At 38.1% G+C, this 26,221-nt stretch overlaps 16 protein-coding genes and 2 pseudogenes across 18 annotated transcripts, besides 1 other annotated feature; 8 read left to right on the forward strand and 10 right to left on the reverse strand.

Moving 5' to 3' along the window:
• Positions 1-4,519: 4,519 nt before the first annotated feature.
• TVAGG3_0505450 (uncharacterized protein) lies at positions 4,520-4,801 on the reverse strand (the record flags this gene model as incomplete). The annotated part of the gene is made up of 1 exon (XM_051236762.1): positions 4,520-4,801. One exon carries the CDS (start codon positions 4,799-4,801, stop codon positions 4,520-4,522), a length of 282 nt encoding a protein of 93 aa, XP_051094586.1.
• Positions 4,802-5,049: 248 nt separating this feature from the next.
• TVAGG3_0505460 (uncharacterized protein) lies at positions 5,050-5,463 on the reverse strand (the record flags this gene model as incomplete). Its single annotated transcript, XM_051236763.1, has 1 exon — positions 5,050-5,463. One exon carries the CDS (start codon positions 5,461-5,463, stop codon positions 5,050-5,052), a length of 414 nt encoding a protein of 137 aa, XP_051094587.1.
• A 249-nt stretch (positions 5,464-5,712) lies between these two features.
• On the reverse strand, positions 5,713-5,994 carry TVAGG3_0505470 (uncharacterized protein; the record flags this gene model as incomplete). The annotated part of the gene is made up of 1 exon (XM_051236764.1): positions 5,713-5,994. The coding sequence occupies one exon, from the start codon at positions 5,992-5,994 to the stop codon at positions 5,713-5,715; it is 282 nt and encodes a 93-aa protein (XP_051094588.1).
• Positions 5,995-11,943: 5,949 nt separating this feature from the next.
• On the forward strand, positions 11,944-12,306 carry TVAGG3_0505480 (uncharacterized protein; the record flags this gene model as incomplete). Its single annotated transcript, XM_051236765.1, has 1 exon — positions 11,944-12,306. One exon carries the CDS (start codon positions 11,944-11,946, stop codon positions 12,304-12,306), a length of 363 nt encoding a protein of 120 aa, XP_051094589.1.
• Positions 12,307-12,323: 17 nt separating this feature from the next.
• TVAGG3_0505490 (serine threonine-protein phosphatase family) lies at positions 12,324-12,566 on the forward strand (the record flags this gene model as incomplete). Its single annotated transcript, XM_051236766.1, has 1 exon — positions 12,324-12,566. The coding sequence occupies one exon, from the start codon at positions 12,324-12,326 to the stop codon at positions 12,564-12,566; it is 243 nt and encodes an 80-aa protein (XP_051094590.1).
• Positions 12,567-13,013: 447 nt separating this feature from the next.
• TVAGG3_0505500 (uncharacterized protein) lies at positions 13,014-13,419 on the reverse strand (the record flags this gene model as incomplete). The annotated part of the gene is made up of 1 exon (XM_051236767.1): positions 13,014-13,419. A coding segment is annotated over one exon (406 nt), but the record flags the coding sequence as incomplete, so codon positions are not given.
• Positions 13,420-13,557: 138 nt separating this feature from the next.
• Positions 13,558-26,221: part of a mobile genetic element that runs on past the window's edge.
• TVAGG3_0505520 (uncharacterized protein) lies at positions 14,720-15,127 on the reverse strand (the record flags this gene model as incomplete). The annotated part of the gene is made up of 1 exon (XM_051236768.1): positions 14,720-15,127. The coding sequence occupies one exon, from the start codon at positions 15,125-15,127 to the stop codon at positions 14,720-14,722; it is 408 nt and encodes a 135-aa protein (XP_051094592.1).
• TVAGG3_0505530 lies at positions 16,293-16,872 on the forward strand (annotated as a pseudogene). Its single transcript has one exon. A coding segment is annotated over exon 1 (580 nt).
• Positions 16,918-17,980, forward strand: TVAGG3_0505540 (annotated as a pseudogene). Its single transcript has one exon. A coding segment is annotated over exon 1 (1,063 nt).
• TVAGG3_0505550 (DNA/RNA polymerases family) lies at positions 18,301-19,056 on the forward strand (the record flags this gene model as incomplete). The annotated part of the gene is made up of 1 exon (XM_051236769.1): positions 18,301-19,056. A coding segment is annotated over one exon (756 nt), but the record flags the coding sequence as incomplete, so codon positions are not given.
• Positions 19,194-19,457, forward strand: TVAGG3_0505560 (uncharacterized protein; the record flags this gene model as incomplete). The annotated part of the gene is made up of 1 exon (XM_051236770.1): positions 19,194-19,457. The coding sequence occupies one exon, from the start codon at positions 19,194-19,196 to the stop codon at positions 19,455-19,457; it is 264 nt and encodes an 87-aa protein (XP_051094594.1).
• TVAGG3_0505570 (HNH endonuclease family) lies at positions 19,507-20,079 on the reverse strand (the record flags this gene model as incomplete). Its single annotated transcript, XM_051236771.1, has 1 exon — positions 19,507-20,079. One exon carries the CDS (start codon positions 20,077-20,079, stop codon positions 19,507-19,509), a length of 573 nt encoding a protein of 190 aa, XP_051094595.1.
• Positions 20,281-20,771, reverse strand: TVAGG3_0505580 (uncharacterized protein; the record flags this gene model as incomplete). Its single annotated transcript, XM_051236772.1, has 1 exon — positions 20,281-20,771. A coding segment is annotated over one exon (491 nt), but the record flags the coding sequence as incomplete, so codon positions are not given.
• TVAGG3_0505590 (uncharacterized protein) lies at positions 20,919-21,250 on the reverse strand (the record flags this gene model as incomplete). The annotated part of the gene is made up of 1 exon (XM_051236773.1): positions 20,919-21,250. A coding segment is annotated over one exon (332 nt), but the record flags the coding sequence as incomplete, so codon positions are not given.
• Positions 21,567-22,145, forward strand: TVAGG3_0505600 (uncharacterized protein; the record flags this gene model as incomplete). Its single annotated transcript, XM_051236774.1, has 1 exon — positions 21,567-22,145. One exon carries the CDS (start codon positions 21,567-21,569, stop codon positions 22,143-22,145), a length of 579 nt encoding a protein of 192 aa, XP_051094598.1.
• TVAGG3_0505610 (uncharacterized protein) lies at positions 22,174-22,374 on the reverse strand (the record flags this gene model as incomplete). The annotated part of the gene is made up of 1 exon (XM_051236775.1): positions 22,174-22,374. One exon carries the CDS (start codon positions 22,372-22,374, stop codon positions 22,174-22,176), a length of 201 nt encoding a protein of 66 aa, XP_051094599.1.
• Positions 23,165-23,746, forward strand: TVAGG3_0505620 (organellar and viral DNA polymerase type B; the record flags this gene model as incomplete). Its single annotated transcript, XM_051236776.1, has 1 exon — positions 23,165-23,746. A coding segment is annotated over one exon (582 nt), but the record flags the coding sequence as incomplete, so codon positions are not given.
• Positions 25,775-26,164, reverse strand: TVAGG3_0505630 (protein of unknown function, DUF4108 family; the record flags this gene model as incomplete). Its single annotated transcript, XM_051236777.1, has 1 exon — positions 25,775-26,164. The coding sequence occupies one exon, from the start codon at positions 26,162-26,164 to the stop codon at positions 25,775-25,777; it is 390 nt and encodes a 129-aa protein (XP_051094601.1).

Raw genomic sequence — 26,221 nt, forward strand, 5'->3', positions numbered from 1 at the left:
CACCTATCAATATTGCACTTTGCCTGTCAAAAGTTCTTCGCATCTCTTGAGGTGTGAGGAAGTTTCTCGACAGAGGAAACTTTCATATCGAATGTTGCCTCTGTCGAGATGTATGTGACAGGCAAAGTGCAATCACCTATCAATATTGCACTTTGCCTGTCAAAAGTTCTTCGCATCTCTTGAGGTGTGAGGAAGTTTCTCGACAGAGGAAACTTTCATATCGAATGTTGCCTCTGTCGAGATGTATGTGACAGGCAAAGTGCAATCACCTATCAATATTGCACTTTGCCTGTCAAAAGTTCTTCGCATCTCTTGAGGTGTGAGGAAGTTTCTCGACAGAGGAAACTTTCATATCGAATGTTGCCTCTGTCGAGATGTATGTGACAGGCAAAGTGCAATCACCTATCAATATTGCACTTTGCCTGTCAAAAGTTCTTCGCATCTCTTGAGGTGTGAGGAAGTTTCTCGACAGAGGAAACTTTCATATCGAATGTTGCCTCTGTCGAGATGTATGTGACAGGCAAAGTGCAATCACCTATCAATATTGCACTTTGCCTGTCAAAAGTTCTTCGCATCTCTTGAGGTGTGAGGAAGTTTCTCGACAGAGGAAACTTTCATATCGAATGTTGCCTCTGTCGAGATGTATGTGACAGGCAAAGTGCAATCACCTATCAATATTGCACTTTGCCTGTCAAAAGTTCTTCGCATCTCTTGAGGTGTGAGGAAGTTTCTCGACAGAGGAAACTTTCATATCGAATGTTGCCTCTGTCGAGATGTATGTGACAGGCAAAGTGCAATCACCTATCAATATTGCACTTTGCCTGTCAAAAGTTCTTCGCATCTCTTGAGGTGTGAGGAAGTTTCTCGACAGAGGAAACTTTCATATCGAATGTTGCCTCTGTCGAGATGTATGTGACAGGCAAAGTGCAATCACCTATCAATATTGCACTTTGCCTGTCAAAAGTTCTTCGCATCTCTTGAGGTGTGAGGAAGTTTCTCGACAGAGGAAACTTTCATATCGAATGTTGCCTCTGTCGAGATGTATGTGACAGGCAAAGTGCAATCACCTATCAATATTGCACTTTGCCTGTCAAAAGTTCTTCGCATCTCTTGAGGTGTGAGGAAGTTTCTCGACAGAGGAAACTTTCATATCGAATGTTGCCTCTGTCGAGATGTATGTGACAGGCAAAGTGCAATCACCTATCAATATTGCACTTTGCCTGTCAAAAGTTCTTCGCATCTCTTGAGGTGTGAGGAAGTTTCTCGACAGAGGAAACTTTCATATCGAATGTTGCCTCTGTCGAGATGTATGTGACAGGCAAAGTGCAATCACCTATCAATATTGCACTTTGCCTGTCAAAAGTTCTTCGCATCTCTTGAGGTGTGAGGAAGTTTCTCGACAGAGGAAACTTTCATATCGAATGTTGCCTCTGTCGAGATGTATGTGACAGGCAAAGTGCAATCACCTATCAATATTGCACTTTGCCTGTCAAAAGTTCTTCGCATCTCTTGAGGTGTGAGGAAGTTTCTCGACAGAGGAAACTTTCATATCGAATGTTGCCTCTGTCGAGATGTATGTGACAGGCAAAGTGCAATCACCTATCAATATTGCACTTTGCCTGTCAAAAGTTCTTCGCATCTCTTGAGGTGTGAGGAAGTTTCTCGACAGAGGAAACTTTCATATCGAATGTTGCCTCTGTCGAGATGTATGTGACAGGCAAAGTGCAATCACCTATCAATATTGCACTTTGCCTGTCAAAAGTTCTTCGCATCTCTTGAGGTGTGAGGAAGTTTCTCGACAGAGGAAACTTTCATATCGAATGTTGCCTCTGTCGAGATGTATGTGACAGGCAAAGTGCAATCACCTATCAATATTGCACTTTGCCTGTCAAAAGTTCTTCGCATCTCTTGAGGTGTGAGGAAGTTTCTCGACAGAGGAAACTTTCATATCGAATGTTGCCTCTGTCGAGATGTATGTGACAGGCAAAGTGCAATCACCTATCAATATTGCACTTTGCTGTCAAAAGTTTCTTCGCATTCTTGAGGTGTGAGGAAGTTTCTCGACAGAGGAAACTTTCATATCGAATGTTGCCTCTGTCGAGATATGTGACAGCAAGTGCAATCACCTATCATATTGCACTTTGCCTGTCAAAATTCTTCGCATCTCTTGAGAGTGTGAGGAAGTTTCTCGACAGAGGAAACTTTCATATCGAATGTTGCCTCTGTCGAGATGTATGTGACAGGCAAAGTGCAATCACCTATCAATATTGCACTTTGCCTGTCAAAAGTTCTTCGCATCTCTTGAGGTTGAGGAAGTTTCTCGACAGAGGAAACTTTCATATCGAATGTTGCCCTGTCGAGATGTATGTGACAGGCAAAGTGCAATCACCTATCAATATTGCACTTTGCCTGTCAAAAGTTCTTCGCATCTCTTGAGGTGTGAGAAGTTTCTCGACAGAGAAACTTTCATATCGAATGTTGCCTCTGTCGAGATGTATGTGACAGGCAAAGTGCAATCACCTATCAATATTGCACTTTGCCTGTCAAAAGTTCTTCGCATCTCTTGAGGTGTGAGGAAGTTTCTCGACAGAGGAAACTTTCATATCGAATGTTGCTCTGTCGAGATGTATGTGACAGGCAAAGTGCAATCACTATCAATATTGCACTTTGCCTGTCAAAAGTTCTTCGCATCTCTTGAGTGTGAGAAGTTTCTCGACAGAGAAACTTTCATATCGAATGTTGCCTCTGTCGAGATGTATGTGACAGGCAAAGTGCAATCACCTATCAATATTGCACTTTGCCGGTCAAAAGTCTTCGCATCTCTTGAGGTGTGAGGAAGTTTCTCGACAGAGGAAACTTTCATATCGAATGTTGCCTCTGTCGAGATGTATGTACAGGCAAAGTGCAATCACCTATCAATATTGCACTTTGCCTGTCAAAAGTTCTTCGCATCTCTTGAGGGTGAGGAAGTTTCTCGACAGAGGAAACTTTCATATCGAATGTTGCCTCTGTCGAGATGTATGTGACAGGCAAAGTGCAATCACCTATCAATATTGCACTTTGCCTGTCAAAAGTTCTTCGCATCTCTTGAGGTGTGAGAAGTTTCTCGACAGAGGAAACTTTCATATCGAATGTTGCCTCTGTCGAGATGTATGTGACAGGCAAAGTGCAATCACCTATCAATATTGCACTTTGCCTGTCAAAAGTTCTTCGCATCTCTTGAGGTGTGAGAAGTTTCTCGACAGAGAAACTTTCATATCGAATGTTGCCTCTGTCGAGATGTATGTGACAGGCAAAGTGCAATCACCTATCAATATTGCACTTTGCCTGTCAAAATTCTTCGCATCTCTTGAGTGTGAGAAGTTTCTCGACAGAGGAAACTTTCATATCGAATGTTGCCTCTGTCGAGATGTATGTGACAGGCAAAGTGCAATCACCTATCAATATTGCACTTTGCCTGTCAAAAGTTCTTCGCTCTTGAGTGTGAGGAAGTTTCTCGACAGAGGAAACTTTCATATCGAATGTTGCCTCTGTCGAGATGTATGTGACAGGCAAAGTGCAATCACCTATCAATATTGCACTTTGCCTGTCAAAAGTTCTTCGCATCTCTTGAGGTGTGAGGAAGTTTCTCGACAGAGGAAACTTTCATATCGAATGTTGCCTCTGTCGAGATGTATGTGACAGGCAAAGTGCAATCACCTATCAATATTGCACTTTGCCTGTCAAAAGTTCTTCGCATCTCTTGAGGTGTGAGGAAGTTTCTCGACAGAGGAAACTTTCATATCGAATGTTGCCTCTGTCGAGATGTATGTGACAGGCAAAGTGCAATCACCTATCAATATTGCACTTTGCCTGTCAAAAGTTCTTCGCATCTCTTGAGGTGTGAGAAGTTTCTCGACAGAGGAAACTTTCATATCGAATGTTGCCTCTGTCGAGATGTATGTGACAGGCAAAGTGCAATCACCTATCAATATTGCACTTTGCCTGTCAAAAGTTCTTCGCATCTCTTGAGGTGTGAGGAAGTTTCTCGACAGAGGAAACTTTCATATCGAATGTTGCCTCTGTCGAGATGTATGTGACAGGCAAAGTGCAATCACCTATCAATATTGCACTTTGCCTGTCAAAAGTTCTTCGCATCTCTTGAGGTGTGAGGAAGTTTCTCGACAGAGGAAACTTTCATATCGAATGTTGCCTCTGTCGAGATGTATGTGACAGGCAAAGTGCAATCACCTATCAATATTGCACTTTGCCTGTCAAAAGTTCTTCGCATCTCTTGAGGTGTGAGGAAGTTTCTCGACAGAGGAAACTTTCATATCGAATGTTGCCTCTGTCGAGATGTATGTGACAGGCAAAGTGCAATCACCTATCAATATTGCACTTTGCCTGTCAAAAGTTCTTCGCATCTCTTGAGGTGTGAGGAAGTTTCTCGACAGAGGAAACTTTCATATCGAATGTTGCCTCTGTCGAGATGTATGTGACAGGCAAAGTGCAATCACCTATCAATATTGCACTTTGCCTGTCAAAAGTTCTTCGCATCTCTTGAGGTGTGAGGAAGTTTCTCGACAGAGGAAACTTTCATATCGAATGTTGCCTCTGTCGAGATGTATGTGACAGGCAAAGTGCAATCACCTATCAATATTGCACTTTGCCTGTCAAAAGTTCTTCGCATCTCTTGAGGTGTGAGAAGTTTCTCGACAGAGGAAACTTTCATATCGAATGTTGCCTCTGTCGAGATGTATGTGACAGGCAAAGTGCAATCACCTATCAATATTGCACTTTGCCTGTCAAAAGTTCTTCGCATCTCTTGAGGTGTGAGGAAGTTTCTCGACAGAGGAAACTTTCATATCGAATGTTGCCTCTGTCGAGATGTATGTGACAGGCAAAGTGCAATCACCTATCAATATTGCACTTTGCCTGTCAAAAGTTCTTCGCATCTCTTGAGGTGTGAGAAGTTTCTCGACAGAGGAAACTTTCATATCGAATGTTGCCTCTGTCGAGATGTATGTGACAGGCAAAGTGCAATCACCTATCAATATTGCACTTTGCCTGTCAAAAGTTCTTCGCATCTCTTGAGGTGTGAGGAAGTTTCTCGACAGAGGAAACTTTCATATCGAATGTTGCCTCTGTCGAGATGTATGTGACAGGCAAAGTGCAATCACCTATCAATATTGCACTTTGCCTGTCAAAAGTTCTTCGCATCTCTTGAGGTGTGAGAAGTTTCTCGACAGAGGAAACTTTCATATCGAATGTTGCCTCTGTCGAGATGTATGTGACAGGCAAAGTGCAATCACCTATCAATATTGCACTTTGCCTGTCAAAAGTTCTTCGCATCTCTTGAGGTGTGAGAAGTTTCTCGACAGAGGAAACTTTCATATCGAATGTTGCCTCTGTCGAGATGTATGTGACAGGCAAAGTGCAATCACCTATCAATATTGCACTTTGCCTGTCAAAAGTTCTTCGCATCTCTTGAGGTGTGAGGAAGTTTCTCGACAGAGGAAACTTTCATATCGAATGTTGCCTCTGTCGAGATGTATGTGACAGGCAAAGTGCAATCACCTATCAATATTGCACTTTGCCTGTCAAAAGTTCTTCGCATCTCTTGAGGTGTGAGGAAGTTTCTCGACAGAGGAAACTTTCATATCGAATGTTGCCTCTGTCGAGATGTATGTGACAGGCAAAGTGCAATCACCTATCAATATTGCACTTTGCCTGTCAAAAGTTCTTCGCATCTCTTGAGGTGTGAGGAAGTTTCTCGACAGAGGAAACTTTCATATCGAATGTTGCCTCTGTCGAGATGTATGTGACAGGCAAAGTGCAATCACCTATCAATATTGCACTTTGCCTGTCAAAAGTTCTTCGCATCTCTTGAGGTGTGAGAAGTTTCTCGACAGAGGAAACTTTCATATCGAATGTTGCCTCTGTCGAGATGTATGTGACAGGCAAAGTGCAATCACCTATCAATATTGCACTTTGCCTGTCAAAAGTTCTTCGCATCTCTTGAGGTGTGAGTAAGTTTCTCGACAGAGGAAACTTTCATATCGAATGTTGCCTCTGTCGAGATGTATGTGACAGGCAAAGTGCAATCACCTATCAATATTGCACTTTGCCTGTCAAAAGTTCTTCGCATCTCTTGAGTGAGGAAGTTTCTCGACAGAGGAAACTTTCATATCGAATGTTGCCTCTGTCGAGATGTATGTGACAGGCAAGTGCAATCACCTATCAATATTGCACTTTGCCTGTCAAAAGTTCTTCGCATCTCTTGAGGTGTGAGTAAGTTTCTCGACAGAGGAAACTTTCATATCGAATGTTGCCTCTGTCGAGATGTATGTGACAGGCAAAGTGCAATCACCTATCAATATTGCACTTTGCCTGTCAAAAGTTCTTCGCATCTCTTGAGGTGTGAGTAAGTTTCTCGACAGAGGAAACTTTCATATCGAATGTTGCCTCTGTCGAGATGTATGTGACAGGCAAAGTGCAATCACCTATCAATATTGCACTTTGCCTGTCAAAAGTTCTTCGCATCTCTTGAGGTGTGAGTAAGTTTCTCGACAGAGGAAACTTTCATATCGAATGTTGCCTCTGTCGAGATGTATGTGACAGGCAAAGTGCAATCACCTATCAATATTGCACTTTGCCTGTCAAAAGTTCTTCGCATCTCTTGAGGTGTGAGTAAGTTTCTCGACAGAGGAAACTTTCATATCGAATGTTGCCTCTGTCGAGATGTATGTGACAGGCAAGTGCAATCACCTATCAATATTGCACTTTGCCTGTCAAAAGTTCTTCGCATCTCTTGAGGTGTGAGTAAGTTTCTCGACAGAGGAAACTTTCATATCGAATGTTGCCTCTGTCGAGATGTATGTGACAGGCAGAGTGCAATCACCTATCAATATTGCACTTTGCCTGTCAAAAGTTCTTCGCATCTCTTGAGGTGTGAGTAAGTTTCTCGACAGAGGAAACTTTCATATCGAATGTTGCCTCTGTCGAGATGTATGTGACAGGCAAAGTGCAATCACCTATCAATATTGCACTTTGCCTGTCAAAAGTTCTTCGCATCTCTTGAGGTGTGAGTAAGTTTCTCGACAGAGGAAACTTTCATATCGAATGTTGCCTCTGTCGAGATGTATGTGACAGGCAAAGTGCAATCACCTATCAATATTGCACTTTGCCTGTCAAAAGTTCTTCGCATCTCTTGAGGTGTGAGTAAGTTTCTCGACAGAGGAAACTTTCATATCGAATGTTGCCTCTGTCGAGATGTATGTGACAGGCAAAGTGCAATCACCTATCAATATTGCACTTTGCCTGTCAAAAGTTCTTCGCATCTCTTGAGGTGTGAGTAAGTTTCTCGACAGAGGAAACTTTCATATCGAATGTTGCCTCTGTCGAGATGTATGTGACAGGCAAAGTGCAATCACCTATCAATATTGCACTTTGCCTGTCAAAAGTTCTTCGCATCTCTTGAGGTGTGAGTAAGTTTCTCGACAGAGGAAACTTTCATATCGAATGTTGCCTCTGTCGAGATGTATGTGACAGGCAAAGTGCAATCACCTATCAATATTGCACTTTGCCTGTCAAAAGTTCTTCGCATCTCTTGAGGTGTGAGTAAGTTTCTCGACAGAGGAAACTTTCATATCGAATGTTGCCTCTGTCGAGATGTATGTGACAGGCAAAGTGCAATCACCTATCAATATTGCACTTTGCCTGTCAAAAGTTCTTCGCATCTCTTGAGGTGTGAGGAAGTTTCTCGACAGAGGAAACTTTCATATCGAATGTTGCCTCTGTCGAGATGTATGTGACAGGCAAAGTGCAATCACCTATCAATATTGCACTTTGCCTGTCAAAAGTTCTTCGCATCTCTTGAGGTGTGAGTAAGTTTCTCGACAGAGGAAACTTTCATATCGAATGTTGCCTCTGTCGAGATGTATGTGACAGGCAAAGTGCAATCACCTATCAATATTGCACTTTGCCTGTCAAAAGTTCTTCGCATCTCTTGAGGTGTGAGGAAGTTTCTCGACAGAGGAAACTTTCATATCGAATGTTGCCTCTGTCGAGATGTATGTGACAGGCAAAGTGCAATCACCTATCAATATTGCACTTTGCCTGTCAAAAGTTCTTCGCATCTCTTGAGGTGTGAGGAAGTTTCTCGACAGAGGAAACTTTCATATCGAATGTTGCCTCTGTCGAGATGTATGTGACAGGCAAGTGCAATCACCTATCAATATTGCACTTTGCCTGTCAAAAGTTCTTCGCATCTCTTGAGGTGTGAGGAAGTTTCTCGACAGAGGAAACTTTCATATCGAATGTTGCCTCTGTCGAGATGTATGTGACAGGCAAAGTGCAATCACCTATCAATATTGCACTTTGCCTGTCAAAAGTTCTTCGCATCTCTTGAGGTGTGAGTAAGTTTCTCGACAGAGGAAACTTTCATATCGAATGTTGCCTCTCTCGAGATGTATTACAAATAAAAAAGAATTCCATCCCAATTACACTCTATAATACAACACTATCAATATGATCAAATCACCTCAATATTAAAAAAATTTTTTTCTGCTTTATATAACTTATGGCGTGTACCAAACTCTTTTACAGACTCTCCTGAGCTATCTTCACATATAAACATATGATAATAACGCATACATACTCACTTCATATTCTGATCTCATGACATATTACCGCAAAAACTATAATTATACAACACACCTCATAAAGTCTCATTTTACACGTATCTACACGTTCAAAACCTATTTTTCTTCAAATTGCCAATTCCAAGATAAGGAGATATTTATTATATCTTCCGTTTTCTCTCACAAATATATTTAATTTTCTGAATAATGCGTATAATAAAATGAATATCTCAAAAACTAAAATACAAAATTAATATTGGGTTATGACTTGATATAATCTAAACTTTTGAATTCATTCATTTTTTGAAAAATGTGGATTTTTCAAAAATGATGTTGTTAAGTAATTTGCGTTTAACTTGTTATGTAATGCATATTTTCACGATCTGACAGCAGAAATCGAATCAGCGGAACCTGAAGAATCAGATTACGCGGGAAAAATAGGTTTTGAACGTGTAGATACGTGTAAAATGAGACTTTATGAGGTGTGTTGTATAATTATAGTTTTTGCGGTAATATGTCATGAGATCAGAATATGAAGTGAGTATGTATGCGTTATTATCATATGTTTATATGTGAGGATAGCTCAGGAGAGTCTGTAAAAGAGTTTGGTACACGCCATAAGTTATATAAAGCACAAAAAATAAAATTTAAATATTAATTAGGGAAAATTATATTTTAACGATTGAATGCAAAGTTGTTTTCTATAAAGCATAGTATATGACAAATGAGCGTGCATAACACACTCTTGTCGGTCAAAGTTCCGCATTCAAGTTATGAATGCGGAACGTTCTATCATTCTGGGAGACATGCACAGGCAATGTCTCCCGGAATGATATATGCAGAGCGGTAAGAGTGCATAACACACTCTTGTCGGTCAAAGTTCCGCATTCAAGTTATGAATGCGGAACTTTCTATCATTCTGGGAGACATGCACAGGCAATGTCTCCCGGAATGATATATGCAGAGCGGTAAGAGTGCATAACACACTCTTGTCGGTCAAAGTTCCGCATTCAAGTTATGAATGCGGAACTTTCTATCATTCTGGGAGACATGCACAGGCAATGTCTCCCGGAATGATATATGCAGAGCGGTAAGAGTGCATAACACACTCTTGTCGGTCATAGTTCTCCAATTTTATTCTTTTCACCACACATTTTCTCATTTCATTAGAAATTATCTATCACCCTTTTTCACTATTATACAAAACATCAAATACACATCCAATTTCAAACTACTTATTCTAATTTATTCATTCATTTTATTTATGCCTAACAATATACCATTCACTTACATTTGTACTATAATTCACTCATACAACCAAATATACTTAACAATATTATTCAATATTAATATTTCTTTTATTTTTTTCTATTTCTTTCTATTTCTTCAATTTTATTAAAAAAATTATTCATTATTAATATAGTAATTCATTGGTAAACTTCCTTCTTATCTTCACTTGTGTTATTTGAAATCAAATATCATTTTTCTGAATTTACTGAAATACTAATCAAAACATCTATAATCTTCAAATAATGACCATATACTATCTTCAAGTATAGTTTTCAGTCAAATTTTATAATTCTTTCGAAATCCAACTTAAGAACATTAATATTCATAAACTAAAGATTGAAATATGCATATATGTGTTAAATCAAAGCTGATTCTGTGAAAAAATTGGAATAATAGCTTTTATCAAATATTATATCTTATTTTCCTCAAATTCTATAAAATCTATCTAAAAAGCTTCTATATGGACCAAATAAGAAAATATCAGTATTTCATCAATATGTCATATTAGCATTGTTATCAGATTTAGGTGAAAAAAGCTTTTTCTATTTTGGCATCATGAATATAAAGTAACATGTATGCATATATGAATGGTAATTTTTTACGGACAGATATCTTCTGTATCACGAGATAATGAAATCCTAAATATGTTATAATGCGCCCAAATTCATATATTATACTATCTCTGTATTGGGTATCATTGTGGTGATATTCGTTTTTGAAGATATTTTCATAGTGTGTCTGCGGTGAAAAATATGCAATTTTTGGGTCATGAAAAAAATTTCGATTGTCGGATTTTCAGGGTACTACTACAAATGAGTTTTGTATCCATATAATTTTTACCCAAAGATATCAAAAATATGACGAGATATGAGCATTTTATTTTTGGTTATTCACTTCACTTTCCGCCACCCTTAAATGAATAAACCACAAAGCGGTCACTGCAGAAACCAAGAAGATGAAAGAAAAAAAAAAAAAAAAAAGGGTATTGGGGCTTCCAGGCACTTCGTGCCCTCTAGCCCCAGTCACTTTTCTGTCACTTTTCAGGAAAAAACATTTTTATTATATATATAAAATGAATTTTACAAAACCACCGTTACCCTTCTTTGGAAATAAGAGTAGATGTAAAGATATTCTATTGAGAGAACTTAAGAAACTACCGAATGGTCTAACATTTGTAGATTTGTTCGGTGGAAGTTTCTATATATCCCATTTGTGCCATACCGTATTCCCAGACTCAAAGATTATATGCAATGACTTCGACAACTATATGAACCGTCTCAAACATATACCAGACACAAACAAAATATTGAGTGAGTTGAAAGAAAAGATACCTATAGGCAAGATGGAACGTATACCATTAGATAAGAAAAATACTGTCAGAGAGGTTTTGAAAAAAGCAGAGTATATTGACTGGGATAGTATATCTTCTAGACTATTATATAGTGGTGCTATAAGAGTTCATGACATTGAAACACTTATGTCAAAAGTTTTATATCTTAACTATACAAATGTTTTCAAAGAGAACATAGAAAAATATATTGAGGGTATAGAGTTTGTGAGATGTCATTGGACAGAGTTGTATGAAAAATATAAAGACAAGGAAAATGTTTTCTTTATAGTGGACCGCCGTTCTATAACACATGGGATTTTCAATACCAAGTAGACTGGACTTTGAGAGACTCTTTAGAAACTTTAGACGTTTTACATAACCATCCATGCTTTTACTTTACATCCGATAAAAGTGGTTTGGAAAGTGTCATGAAATGGCTAGAAGATATAAACGACTATGAGTTTAGATATGACAAGAAGATAGAATATGAGAGAGGTCCTATAAACCGGAGAAAGTGTCATAACAAAGAAATTTTATTAGTAAGTAAATGTGGTTTGAAATAGGACTACTTGTTTTAGGTTTTTTCCATTGTGTCATTTATTTATTTGACGTGGCAGAAAAGTACAGAGAATATGAAGATGAACCAATGCCTGCAAATGTTCAGTATATGTACTCGTAAGAGATATTTTTATCTAATATTAAATGGACGCACAGAACTTAGCGAATGCACAGCAACCTGGACAACCAAACCCAGAGAATATTCCAAATGAAGTTAGAATACAAACTGCAATGGCAAACTATGGTCAAGTGCCAACAGATGTACAAATGCAAACTGCCATGTCAAATGACGCTGCGTTAGGTTTGCCACCATGGTATGCAAATATGAGATGGAAAGAGTTTTATACAAACCCTGAAGTGGGATATAAACAACTTTATGCAGATGACGCGAACACAGGAGTTGACCCAGAATATGTTTTCTACCAGAGGAGAAACAGAATGTATGAGCTCCAGTTAAAGAATGCTATGGAACTCAACAGGAAACGTAAGAGACTAGGTGGACATTAATTTTTACATATAGTAAAATGGGTTTCTTCAGTAAGATAGGAAACTTCTTTCGAAATGTTGGAAGAGGTATATGGAATGGAATAAAAACCGTAGGAAGAGGAATTTGGAACGGAGTCAAAAATATTGGTAAAAGAGTAGGTCAGTTTGTTGGTATTATACCTAAAGACCCTGAACCAGAAGAACAAGCTCCTGTTATACAACAGCCTGAACCTGCACCACAGTCTAGTTGGCAACCAAATCCAACACCTCAACCGTATTAAAAAATTATATTTTTACCGTTCGATAGTAGTTGTATATGAAACTAAGTTCTAAGTAAAACGCATGGTATAATGGAATTATTCTTTTTCTTCCATCTGTAGTAAACCATACTTGAAAGTCTGAAATACTTCCACTTGGTGGTTCGTATAACTTTGTAGGTTTTTCGTAAAAATCATTTGCCAAGCATAAGAAAGAGTTTTGGGCGCCAGAAAATGAAGCATGAACAATAATAGCAGCTGGGTCGAAAACATCTTTAAATAAATATGGTTCATCTCTTGCATATCGACTGTAAATATTTGCTAAAGGAAGTTCGACTTTCTGATTTAACATTCTTTGCAAATAATACCATGACATTGCAGTGAATTCTGTATATATTTGTTCGTCTTTCTTTGGATTGTCTTCGTAGATTTGAAATGACACTTGTGAATTTTGTTTGTCATATACAATTCTCACATAAAGTGTGCTCTCGGTATTTGCATATTCATCAGCATATTTTGCATAACATGAATTTATTTTATCTTCTATATTTTTTAACGCAGTCTGTAGAGAAGATGAAAGGTCAACTTGTATTAGCTCAATTTCTTCCCACATTTTTCGTTTCCCTTCAGATATATAATCTATATGAAACCTTACAATAAATGGAAAACTTTTATCTTCTACAGACACAAACTTCATTCTACGAAAGCCAATAGCTTTTGTGACAGATGGGTCTCTTAGCCATCTTAATGGGTAGTCAAAACGATAGCCTTCATGCTTTACGGTCTCTGTCTCAAACTTTTGACCGACATTAGTAAAAAGTTCATCTAATGGTTTAGTTGTAGCAACTCTTGAATTTTCTTTTTCTATTGAAAGCATATTTTATCTAGAATAAAAATGTCGAAAGAAACAGCGTCTATGAGAGAAATACAACACAACCGACAACTCATTGTGCAAGCTCTAAATAAGAACACAACAAACTTTTCAAACTATTCTAAGATATCTGAGTCATTGAAAGAAGGAAACTTAAAACTGACGATAAACCCATTGACAGACGAGTTTCTGTTTCAAGACAGTAAGAACCATACTGTTTGTATAAATCCAACAAAAGGAACTTTAAACGAGAAACCTATAAAAGAACTTCTTTTGAAAGCAGATGTTGACAACAAAGCTGACAAAGAGTATGTCATTGAAAAAGTTCAAGAAGAACATGACAGAGCAGATGCAACATATGCAACGAAAGAACATACTCATCCTGAACTAGCAGACAAAACATATGTTGACAATAAAATGTCAAGTGAAGTGACAAGAGCTGAAAACGAATATTCTAAAAAGACTCATACACATACCATTGCAAATATTACAAACTTACAAGAAACCTTAAACAAGAAAAGTGACGTTGGACATACACACGATTTCTTCGCAACTGTTGGTATAGAAAATATTGCAGGAACGGTTGAAGAACCTGATGGAACTGGTGGGATGTATTAAATTGGAAACCTCCTAACTTTCCACAAGGTTTAACATCGGATGAAGACATAACGACGATGAAATACACTAGATGTAGAAATGTCTATGTCATGGAGGATGAAAACAATGTTAAATTCACTGCTCAAGATTTATATGATAAGAAAGCTGACAAAACATATGTTAACGATGAGTTAGATAAAAAAGCTGACAAAACATATGTTAACGATGAGTTAGATAAAAAAGCTGACAAAACAGAGCTTCAAACGTTAAAGACAGAAATACTTCAAACACTATATCCTATAGGCTCTATTTATACGTCAATGAACTCTACCAGACCAGAAACAGTTCTGGGTTTTGGAACTTGGACTCAAATAGTCGACAGGTTTTTGTATTGTGCAAACTCTTCAAAGGAAACAGGTGGAAGTAAAACGATTTCAGGTGCAAATTTACCTGCACACAGTCACTACATAGATTTAAGTACATCTCAAGCAGGTTTGCATAGTCATAGATTTTGGGATTGGTCAGGAATGACAAAAGGTAAAGGATATGATGTTAAAGAGGACGTTAAGTTTGCTATAAATTGTTACTGGAATAACACTGAGGGAGGAGGAATCCATACACATCGCGTTTCAGGATATACGCAAACAACGGGACAAAGTAAAGAATACATGCCACCTTACATGACAGTTTACGCATGGTATAGAAATGCTTAGTCGTCATTTTCAACTTCTTTAGCATATTCGTCAGGAGTTGTCTTATATTTGTTAGGAACTGTCTTTGAAAGTATACCACCTTGAACTTTGACAAGTTTGAAACGAGGTCTGACAATAGTAGTTTTATCTTCTGCTTGCAGTGTGTACATTTTGCCATGTTTGCCTAAAACTTCATAATATTCTCTTGTATACTTTCTTCTATTTTTACGAACACGAATGTGAGTACCTGTCGAGTTCCCATTGTTGTCATAGTCAATAGTATTTTCATATGGGTCGCGTTTAGGTATTTCTATTTTTACTTTGTCACCTTTCTGAAGTTTGAAGCCCGGCATTCTTTCTTGTTTGTCTCTTTTGACTAAATTATTAAATATATAGTCTTTCTCTAAGTCAGGGTTGTTTTTCATTTCTTCGGGGAGTGGTTTCCCAAACCTTTTTGTTTACGGCTATTGTAAATATTTAAAACTTGTCTCATCTTTGCCATGGAGAAGTGTCTATATTTGTCGTCATATGACATTTCATTTGCTTCACCACCTTGTGGTTGGTTTAAGTCTCTTAACATTTTTATACATCCGTCAATGACACCAAGAGCAGAATGGTTTTGGTCGACAATGAAATATTGGTTTACATTTTTTGAACGCAGATAGTTTTTTACATCATCTGATTTGAAAGAACTTTCACAGTCAGATGTCAGTTTTGTTGGATGGTATTTGTCAACGAATATTGTCAAAGCTGCTAAGATATCTAAAATAGCTTTGGACTGTAATGGTATGGCTTCACAGTATCTTGTGTTTTGACCGACAAATATTAGCCAGTATGGTGGTCCATCTTCTCTATACCTCGGAATGTTTTCCAAGATATCCATAAACCAAGCATTTGGTGTTGAACTAAAGATTTTTACCATGAGTGCTTTCTTTGTCGCTTTAGAAACATAGGGGTCCTTGTTTGGATTCGTCATTTTTTAACCCATAAGAAATGGGTTTATTTGGCGCATTAGCAGGAGTTGCATCCAGATTTTTGCCCGCAGTGGGAACAATAGCCAGAGGTGCATTTGGAATTGGAAGGAAGATTTTGAGTACATTAGGTATACTTAAAGAGAAAGCACAACCTATTATACAAACTGTACAGAAAGGTTGGGATGTAGCACGAGATGCAGCAAATCTTATTCCAAATCCTGAAACAAGAGGAAAAGTTCAAGGATGGATGGACAATGTAGGAAGACAAGCAGGAAACTATTATAACAAAGCAAATGACTACTATAACCAAGCAGGACACTATATGGACCAAGGTGAAAGATTCTTTAACAGAGGATATAACCATGCACAACAGTGGGTAAACAATAACCAACCGCAACCACCTCAAAACTTGGGGAATGTAAAATTTTTTACTGAGATGAAATGAACAATACAGCATTGAGACAAATGGGTTCAAGATGGATTTGTCGGCTTCCAGCAGTTACACACCACGTGTTTGTCAAGTTCTTCCTATACCTCAGGAAGTTTTAGACCGACTTAAAAAACCTAAACAACCAGTTGAAAACAAACCAAACTAAAATTTTTTTACTGAGATGAAATGACCGAAGAAGTTGAAACGGTAGATTTGACACACAAACAAAAGTTCAGAACCATTGTCAAAACCTGTCAAAGAACTTACAGATGAAGAGAAAAATTCAATAATAGAAAGTGCCAGGTCTGGAAATACAAACCCTAACTACAAGTCACTTTTCATAGAAATGGAACGGCTAGTATCTCAAAAAAGAAACAGACTCTCACAAATAAAATATTGAAGTCTGAAGGAGCTTTCGAGACAACAGATGGAAAAGTTTACTTCACGACCAACAGTTCATTATAGAACATCTCATTGACTTAGAGTCGAAATATTCTAAACTTTACAACAAACACAAAAAGTTGAAAGGAAAACAAAAACAAATGGCATATGATATTTACGAAGATGTTGACGACACAACCATACCTGCAAGTGAGGTAAAGTCAGAGGAACCGAAAAGTGACGAAAAACGATAGAAGAAGAAAAACCAAAAACTGAAGATAAACCAAAAACAAAGTTTAGTTTCCAAACTAAACCAAGTCAACCTTCATTAGCTGGTATGGGTTGGCGTCAAAGACTTATGGCAGCAGGCGGTTATGTAAAGTAAAGAAAAAAATATTTTTTTATTTTTATAAAAATGCCCCCATATAGAATGGATAGAAAATCTGCTAGAATAAAAGCAGAGTTGCAAAGATATGGTTGGAGAGTTTCGAAGAATTTTAAATATAGGAAGGGAAGACCCATAAAAGTCTATGACAAATTGTCTGGTCTTCGCTACGAAATGGACTTAGAAACAGCACGTGCAAATTATCCAAACAGACTAGAGAGGTTAGAAGAAGAACGTCTTATGGACATGCCTTTCGATGTTAGTGAACCTCAAGTTGAAGGACACGACGGCTTTGCCAGATTCTACTGGAAACATGACGAACAATTGCATCCTTTGAGAAGGAAAAAAGGAAAAGGTGAAGACGCACATGCTCCCATGGAAAGAACAAGATATGCATATGAAAAGTATCGTGAAGTTAGAAGTCAAATTACATCTGGTCGAACCTTTACAGTAAACTTTGACGAAGGAAAGAACAAAGAAGGCTTCATGGGTGTACTTGCTGCCATACAAGACGGAAATAAGAAAGGATACAATCTCAGACTAACCATAACAGATTTGGACGGTCACATTTACTATGCACATGGCAATGTCACAACAGCCGCACAACTTCTTGACGCTTTCAAGACTACAAAGAGAGAACAAATGTTTGACTCCGACTCAGACATTTTGAATGCAATTGAAGGAATTGCAAGCGTGAAGTTTGAATGGTACCAACCTAACCCGCAAGCAGTCAGACAACATGCTGGATACTTCCCGTTCATAAATAAGTCTGACATTGACTTGACAAGGTATGGAATTTACAATTCAATTGAAACAATTGTCAATGAACCTTGCATTCTTACATGTCTCAGGAACTCTGGTCTTGTTACAGATGAGAAGATGAAGTATCTTGAGTCATGTGTGAAGACAAGGTACATTCTCAGAGGTCAATTGGCAAAAATTGCACCGTTGGCAAATGTCAATATCGAGTCAACATACCTACAGCTAAAGGTTCTTCACATGACGACTATGTTGTTGAGTTCAATTTACCATGGTTGAAGATTGCAATTGTCCACAACCACTTCATGTTGAACGAAAGTCTTACAAACCCATTGTTCGGAAAAGGCAAGTGCAACATTGTCAGAGCTGTAAACATTCTTTTCGAGAAAGGCTTTGTTGGAACCAATTCCAGATGACAAGCTGACAGAAACTTTTGTACCAAAAGACGAAACAAACTTTTCATTGTTAGCAAGACCAAAAGTTGTTCCAGACAAAGTTCTAGCACAAAAGAAGTACACAGCTCCAAAAGGAGTTGGATTGTTCGGATACCAACCTGAACCAGAAGAACTTCCAATGAGGTTGCAAGAACTTCAAGATGCTATAAACAAACTTCCATTGAGACATCCAATCGACGTCAAATTGTATTGGAGAGCATCTGAGTTAGGTCAGAAGGTTTTATATGAAACAGGTTGCTTTGACGATGTTTATGAGATAACAGGCGAGGTTTCTCAGAAGATAAGAGACTCGCTTGAATTTCCACGAACTGGTCCGATTGGATGCGACAAGTTCGACTCATACGAAAAAATATACTATGTCGACCTTAACGCTGCATACATGAGGTTCGTCCAATATATCCCGACTGGAATTCCAAACGAAGATGGAGAGTTCCCAGGAAGGAACTATACAGTTGGAAAAGTCATACAACAACTCTATGATATTAGGAAAGCTTCAAACCCCAAACTCGCAATGACACTGAAATTGCTTATGAATTCGACATGGGGATATTCCATTAAGAAACCTCAAGAGATGAAGAGTAAACATTATGAGAAGGTCGACAACTTTGTTGAAAGGTTTTCTCCTTTTGTTTTGAAGTACGAATTCACTCAAGGTCAAAGTGGCTTAGTAACCACATTAAAACCTATTGTCGAACATTGGTCTTACCCTCAGTTCGCAAAGGCAGTCCTTGACAACTACAACAAATTCTTCTCCGAAGTCAAATCCAAAGTGAAGGTTTACTATGAGAACATTGACGCACTCATGACGAACGAAGAAGGATACAACAAACTCATTGAAATGGGAATGGTCGGTGAAAAGATGGGTCAATTCAAATTGGACAAAATTTTCACCGAAGTTCATGTCCTCTCCAAGCGTAAGTACTGGGGCATACTTGAAGACGGCACAGAAATAAAACATTGCATGAAGTAAAAAATTTTTATTCGAATTTGAATTAAAATGTGGGAATTCTTGGTCTCAAACTCATATATAACCTGTTTGTCTGTATTTTCGTCGACTATGGCACGAGACACAAACATTGACCAAACGGACAAAAAGTGTCATTTCAGATGGTCAAGCAGCCAATCGCATTCGAGCACTTCGAAGAAGCCTTACGTTCCAAGGGAGAGGGTGTCTGGTGCAAGGCAGAGGTCATGAGACTCTACGAGCAGTACATCCTCAATGCCTGGGAGGACAAATCGTCCTTGGATTGGCAATTCTACCAACTCCTCTGGGACGACCTCCTACGCAACTGGGATGACGAAAGAGTTCAATTCAGAGGTCAGGAACTACTTATCCAAATTATCCGTAATTTAAGCTACTTATCTAAATAAAAACTTAAATTTACTTGGGGTTTCCCCCTAAAATAAAATTTTTTTACTCTTAGAACCACTCGAGGTTCTCCTTACGGTTGTTGAGCTTGTCACCGTCAATGTGTCTGACCCTCGTCTTCTTGTCTGGATTTGGAACCCATTGAATTGCGACAAGCTTGCCCATGGAGATTGAACCGCGATTCCGAAGGTTAAGGTTCAAGTGTCCCAAGTTGTTGAGGACTGGGGTAAGAACCTTGCCTGTCTCCTTGTTGCGGATTTGGTATGGGTAGGGTTGGGAAATTTCGTAAGCGTCATCGGCAACAAGGGTTGCCCAAACTTCCTCTTCTTCGTGTTTCTCTTCTTCATCTTCTTCCTCTTCTTCTTCGTGTTTCTTTTCTTCCTCTTCTTCCTCGACAATTCCTTCTTCAATTTGGTACTCACGAAGTACGGTGTTGCATGTTCTGTCCTTTCCGAGTACCTTCCAGATGGCGTCTATCTCTTCGAAGAAACGGTAGATGAGTCTGGCAAGGTCTCGGTTCTCTCTCGCGTAAATGCGCAAGGTTTCCGTCAAATCGTTCAGGACTTTCTCATTGGAAGCTTGGTTCATGAGGAACTCACCTTTAAGTCCCTTCATCTCTTCCATAAGACTACTTTGGAGAGTCTTAACGGTGTTTGTCAGATGAGCTTTCAAATTCAAAATTTGAATTTGAACTGGGCGCTTGTCTGGCAACATTGAAAGGACATCTGCCATTGTGTTCGGCTTCGGTGCTTGTTCGGACATCGAAAAAATGAAGTGGTTTGAGAATGGCGGTTTTACTTCAAAAAGCTTGTTATGACAGTTATGTCATACAACAAGTTTAAAATAATATCTTGTTCTTCTTCTGAACGTTTGTTGTCTCTTCCGATAAAAGTTTCGAACATGAGAACCAAAAAACGTTTTTTGAGATTGCGGAAGAGTTCAGGCAAACGTTCATATTCTGGATATGTTGGGAGCAGTTCAAAACATCTGAGCTGACTTTCGGACAAAATTGGGACAATGTCAGAAAATTCATCTTTGGTCGGACTGCATGAAGGTAAGTCCCTTACATGTAAGTAGCTCTGGTAAAGTCTTCTCATTTCTGCTAACTTTTGGAGTATAGCTTCGTAGTTTAGAAGTTTTAATTTTAATTGTCTTATTCCACTCTTTACTTCTAAACGGTAAGTATCCATGAGGTCAAGAGTAGCTTTGGTAGCTTTAAGTGGAGCTATTTGTTCCTTGACTTCTGCAATTTTGGTTGCAATTGTGGTTTGAGCTCCTTCAAGTTCGCCGTCTATGTCGTTCTCAACGCCTTCAACCATGGCTTGAAACTCTTCATCGGTCCATTGAGATTGGTGTGGGACGAATTTAACTTGCTTCATTCAAAAAATGAAAAAAATGTTTTTACTCAAAACGTTAAGGTTGACTGAACTGGTTGGATGTCGCCTTCACAGGTTATGTAGAACGGCTGACCCGAGAAGTGAAGGAGAGACTGAATTGCCAATTTCATATGGGGTAGGGGGTTCTCCTTGTTTGGTATTTTTATCCAAGGACGTTTGTTTAGGAACTTAACAAGAGCTTCTCTTTTGGCGTCCTTTATGTCGTCGTAGGCTGTCCCGTCTGGTATTTGAATTGGAATTCCAGTCGAAGTCTCGAGCTGAAGTGTAGACCTTCCAGAAATACTGGTGAACTTGACCTTGGGCTTCATTACCCTGCGCAAGTACTGCTTAACAACTTCATTTATCTCTATAAGGTAAATTGCCTCGTCAAATCCTTCTGGTATTCCGAGTCCTTCCATCCGACAGGAAAATATTTTCCCGACAACTGGAAAAAATTTTCCGGACAACTGGAAAAAATTTTCCCGACGACAGGAAGGACTCTTCCAGTTGTCCGTCCGTAAACCATTCAAATTTTCGAAAATTGAGAACTTTTGGTCGAACTTCAGAAAAAGTTTTTCCTTCCGACAGGAAAGGTTTTTCCTTCCGACAGGAAAGGTTTTTCCTTCCGACAGGAAAAGTTCTTCCTTCCGACAGGACACAAACGGATGTCCGACAGGAAAGGTTTTTCCTTCCGACAGGAAAGGTTTTTCCTTCCGACGGTTAAGCCACAAACAGATGTCCGACGTACCACCAACCGAGCCCATTCCCAAACCAGAGGAACCTAAAGCACCAGCCCCTGCACCTCAGCAACCTCAGTTCCAGCAAGTACCTCCGATTTACTACCAATTTCCACCTCAAGGTTACTACCTACCACAAGGCTTCCCGAACTACCCTCCTCAGCCTATGCCTTACTTCCCCAACCCTTGGATGTTCCAGCAAGCTCCACCCCAGCAATTCCAATCTCAATCCCAATCGAAGAGAGACCAAGAGTTCGAAGAAGGTCTGAACCGTTTACGCAAAGATTATGCCACAGCCCCGATGGAAGACGACAGGCTTTCAGTCTCTTCCCTCAAATCGACCGATTCGACTCGTACCACAGATTCGGTTCGTGACCGTGAAGACTACCTCAAGCAGTCTGAGAGACTCTTCATCCTACAACCATTTACAGTTGGAGCTCTCAAGAACATGCGCAATTACGAAGGTCAGACACCAGCTGGAGACCGCAAAACAGACGTACTCGCAAGAGCAGTCCAACTGGTCAAGACAAAGACTGAGATAGTCGACTTCATTCTTGCAGCTTGCCCATACAAGTAAAAAAATAAACAATTACGAGTTAAACTTTTTATTCTTTCTTTTCTGAGTTGTTTAGAGCTGGTTTCTCTTGTAGGAACCTTTCGTACTCTTCCATGGTCATGTAATTGCGAATTTGGTACGCAATTCCAGGTTCGTTGTTTTTGAACCTGATGTATGTAACGCTTCCATCCTCCTCGGGGAAGTAAGCTGCTAACATCTGACCAAGTTTTCTCGGTGACTCGGAGCTCATAAAAATGTCACTTTTTAAACGTTAAGTTTTTAGTCTTAATTTACCCTTTGTTTACCCTTTGTTTGTCAAGGTAGTATTGGAGTGCAATTTCTCCAAATTCTCTGTGTCGGAGTTCTTCAGCATTTTCCAAGGTGTACCTGGAGAACTCAAAGAAGTTGTCAAGAAGATACTGCCATGCTGCTCTTCTGAGTTCGTCGGTATTTTGGAAGTGTTGCACCTTCGAGTCTTCGGACATGAAAAAATGACACTTTTTCTATTAAACCGTTTTGGCATTTCTCATGAGTGAGTATAGTTCTGCCGAACCATTGGAAGAGAAGAAGTACCCTTGCTGGCAAAAGACAAAAATAGTTGCCTTAGTTGTCATTGCAATTGTACTCGTAATTGAATTCATTGTACTTCTCTTCACGTACATAAAACTCAGCAATGGTATTTGCTTTAAGAAGCTACCATCTTACTAAGACTAAACACTTAGATTTTTCAAGCTTGACTTTTTACAATTTGAATTTTGTCATAAATTTACACCAAAAATAATGTTTAGGTGAAGAGGTGAGATTTCACCTCTTTTTTCACCTGTTTTTTCACCTCATGAATTTTCATGATTTCATCGTAAATGTTTTGTCGAAACTTCATCGTAATGAGCGTAAATGACCCAAAAATAATGTTTAGGTGAAGAGGTGAGATTTCACCTCTTTTTTCACCTGTTTTTTCACCTCATGAATTTTCCCGAAATAAAAAATAAAGTTAGTTTTATTTTTTATTTTATTTATTTTTTTTATTTTGTATAAAAAATATGATTTCAACAATCGGCACAACAGCAATACAAACAACTACAGCACCAAACTCGCTAGTCATGAATCCAACATCTATGTTGGTAGAGATGAAAAACTTCATTCCTTCTTCATATACTTTCGAAACAAAAATCCAGAAGATAAAGCAGGAATTGTTAACATGTAATTTAGACTGTACCGCACAGGATGAAACAAATGAACAGTATCTTTATGAAATGCAGGACATTATTGACCATTTACCCAAATTGCCTGAAATTCAGCAACAAAAACTCACTATTCCCGAATTTGACGAAATTGAAGTGAAACCAACTGACTCAGTAGAAATAAAGAAGTTCATACGAAAGGTAAATTATGAATTCCTTGGTTTTCATTGCAACCATAAGGTTATGGACAAAGATTGCGACATGTTATATAAGAACATCTCTGACCTTTACAAATCTGAAGAATTTAAGACCTACGACAACTTTGTTTCATTAGTTGCAAAATGTGTATGGGAAATAAGAGATAAAGATAGTAGGGGTAAGGTATGGAATGAACAGATAAGACCCGCTATGTTTGAGATGAAGAGAGCAATTGACGCCTTGGTTGTTTTAGCAGGTAAGGTTTCAGAATATAACGCAAAAATGAACCCACAATGTTCTAAATGTAAAGCAGCAATGAGGAAATATAACTACTCAGTCAAAGAGATAGAACGTATGCGAAACGACTATGCAGACTTAAAGAAAGAAGCAGAAAAACCAGCAGAAGATAAAATGGACATGTTAGAATTTCTGAACAAAAACTATCCAACAGCAGAAGATTTCCTATTATCTGACGTCAAGAAGAAGTATAAAGAAACTTTCGGTATCGTTAAAACATTCGATGTACTGACAGAAGAAATAGAAGCTACAAAACTGTTTAGGATTTCAAATATACATCGTACAATTCATGTAAAACGCTTATAAAATAACAGGTGAGAAAAGAGGTGAAAAAACAGGTGAAATCTCACCTCTTCACCTAAACATTATTTTTTGCTGAATTCAGCAACAAAATTCTGAGTAAAATAATTTTTAGGGCTTGTGTCAAACCGTTGAGTTTTCACAAAATTTAAAAAATAACTGGGGTGAAAAAACAGGTGAAAAAAGAGGTGAAATCTCACCTCTTCACCTAAAATATATTTTTATTGAATTCAGCAACAAAAACAGTGAAATTTCTCTAGACTGACTTCTTTCGGGGTCGCCAAAACTCTTTATTTTTCAAGCTTGACTTTTTACAATTTGAACTTTGTTTGCGTAGATATGAATTCTGAAAGAAGTATGAGGGTCTTGTATGACTTTATACTTCTCCCATAGTTCATGTCTGTCAAACTTACCTGCCATGGACTCTTTCATAAGTTCCATGAAATCGTCTTCGGACAATCCAAAAATTATGTCATCTAAGTATTCTCTTTAATCTTTACTTAAACTCTTTGCTGTCTGTACACAAATGACAACTGAGATGTTAAAGTGTCTGAGCTTCTTAAGAATTCGACACATTCTTGTTCTCTATTCTTTAACAAAGGATGAGAAGCAAAGTCATCTAAGATAAGAAGACATCTGTGAGGGTAAGTCTTCCAATCGTAAGATTGCCAATTTCTTCGAAATGTATTCTATCTCTTTCTGTTTGTTTCTGAAGTGTTTCTTCTCTAATATTCTCTGCATTTCCTCATTTGGGTCTTTAAACTTAGAATTTATATACTCATTATATAGCATTGTACTTCAAAACTCTTCTTTGGTACTTCTTTATCCAATCTAACAACTCAGAGTCTTTTATACATACTAACTTAGACTTTTTTATAATATCTTTGAACGAATTGACGGTTTGGTCAAATTGACCAGAAGTACTACAAATAACAACTAACTCATAGAATGGGTTCTTCTCATCTAGTTCTTGTTGTTGTGCAGCCATTTTAAGATAAGTGAAAGTCTTACCCGACCCAGGTGGTGCATTAGACCTGTGTTATACCATTCTGAGCAAATAAGAACTTGTCATGTATAGGCTTTATCTGAGCATTTTCCTAACTTCCTCTTGTTCTTATTTAAAACATTCTCAAATTTCTTGTCAATGTCAGCAAACTTTTTTTCTAACATATTTTTAGAAAAATTAAAATTTTTATCTTTTGAAAATGTCTAGCGATTTCGCTATCTATATTCGAGACAAACTTTTTTGACAGCAAAACATCTGTCGACCATAAAATCTTACATAGTGTAAACAAGAAAGGTGAATTTGTTCTAAAGTTCTGTTTCTGGGAATATGACAAGAACCATAAAACATTAAGCAGAGCAGTCTTAAAATTTGTCAATGACAGACTTGTTGACAGAGATGACGCCGATTGGAAAGATGAAGTCCAACAAAAGTTCTTAGAATGCAAAGAAGACACATGCGCTGTTCTTGAAGATGAAATAGAAAACAGAATAGAGAGCTATTAAAGGACAAAGAACTTTTACATAAATATGGTTCGAAATTTGACATAACTCCACCAGAGAAGAAGAAGAAAGAAGAGAAGAAAGAAAAGAAAGTAGAAGAAGAGAAGAAAGAACCAGAGCCAGTTCCAGAGAAAAAGAAATTTGACATGTAAAAATAAAATTTTATTTTTAGAACATTTCTGGGTCAATGTCAATGTTCTCTTCCTCTTTAGGAGCAAACACTGGCTTAGACTCTAAAATCTTTTTACCCAATTTACCTTGAACTTCAACTATCTTAGACTCATAATATTCATAGTCGTCTGCTTTCTTTGGTTCATAAGGTATAACAAGTTTGTATGCTTTGCCTTCTTTAAGGTTTTGAAAACTTCTGTCAAAACTTTCTTTGACTGTTAACAAACCTTCTATGTCTAAGTCTTCAAATTTCGCACCATTTTTAGTCACAATAGCAAACTTAACTGGTTCGATGTTCCAAACTTTGTCAAATGTAGACTTTTCAAAATGGTAGAAGTAAACATTCAAATAAGCGAATGGGTCTAGTTCTTCTTTAAGTCCTGACATGTACTTGTTTACTGAGATGAATTTTGCCATCTTTTCTATCGGATAAAAAAATATTTT

Source organism: Trichomonas vaginalis, chromosome II, assembly GCF_026262505.1.
Source record: "Trichomonas vaginalis G3 chromosome II, whole genome shotgun sequence".
NCBI lineage: Eukaryota > Parabasalia > Trichomonadida > Trichomonadidae > Trichomonas > Trichomonas vaginalis.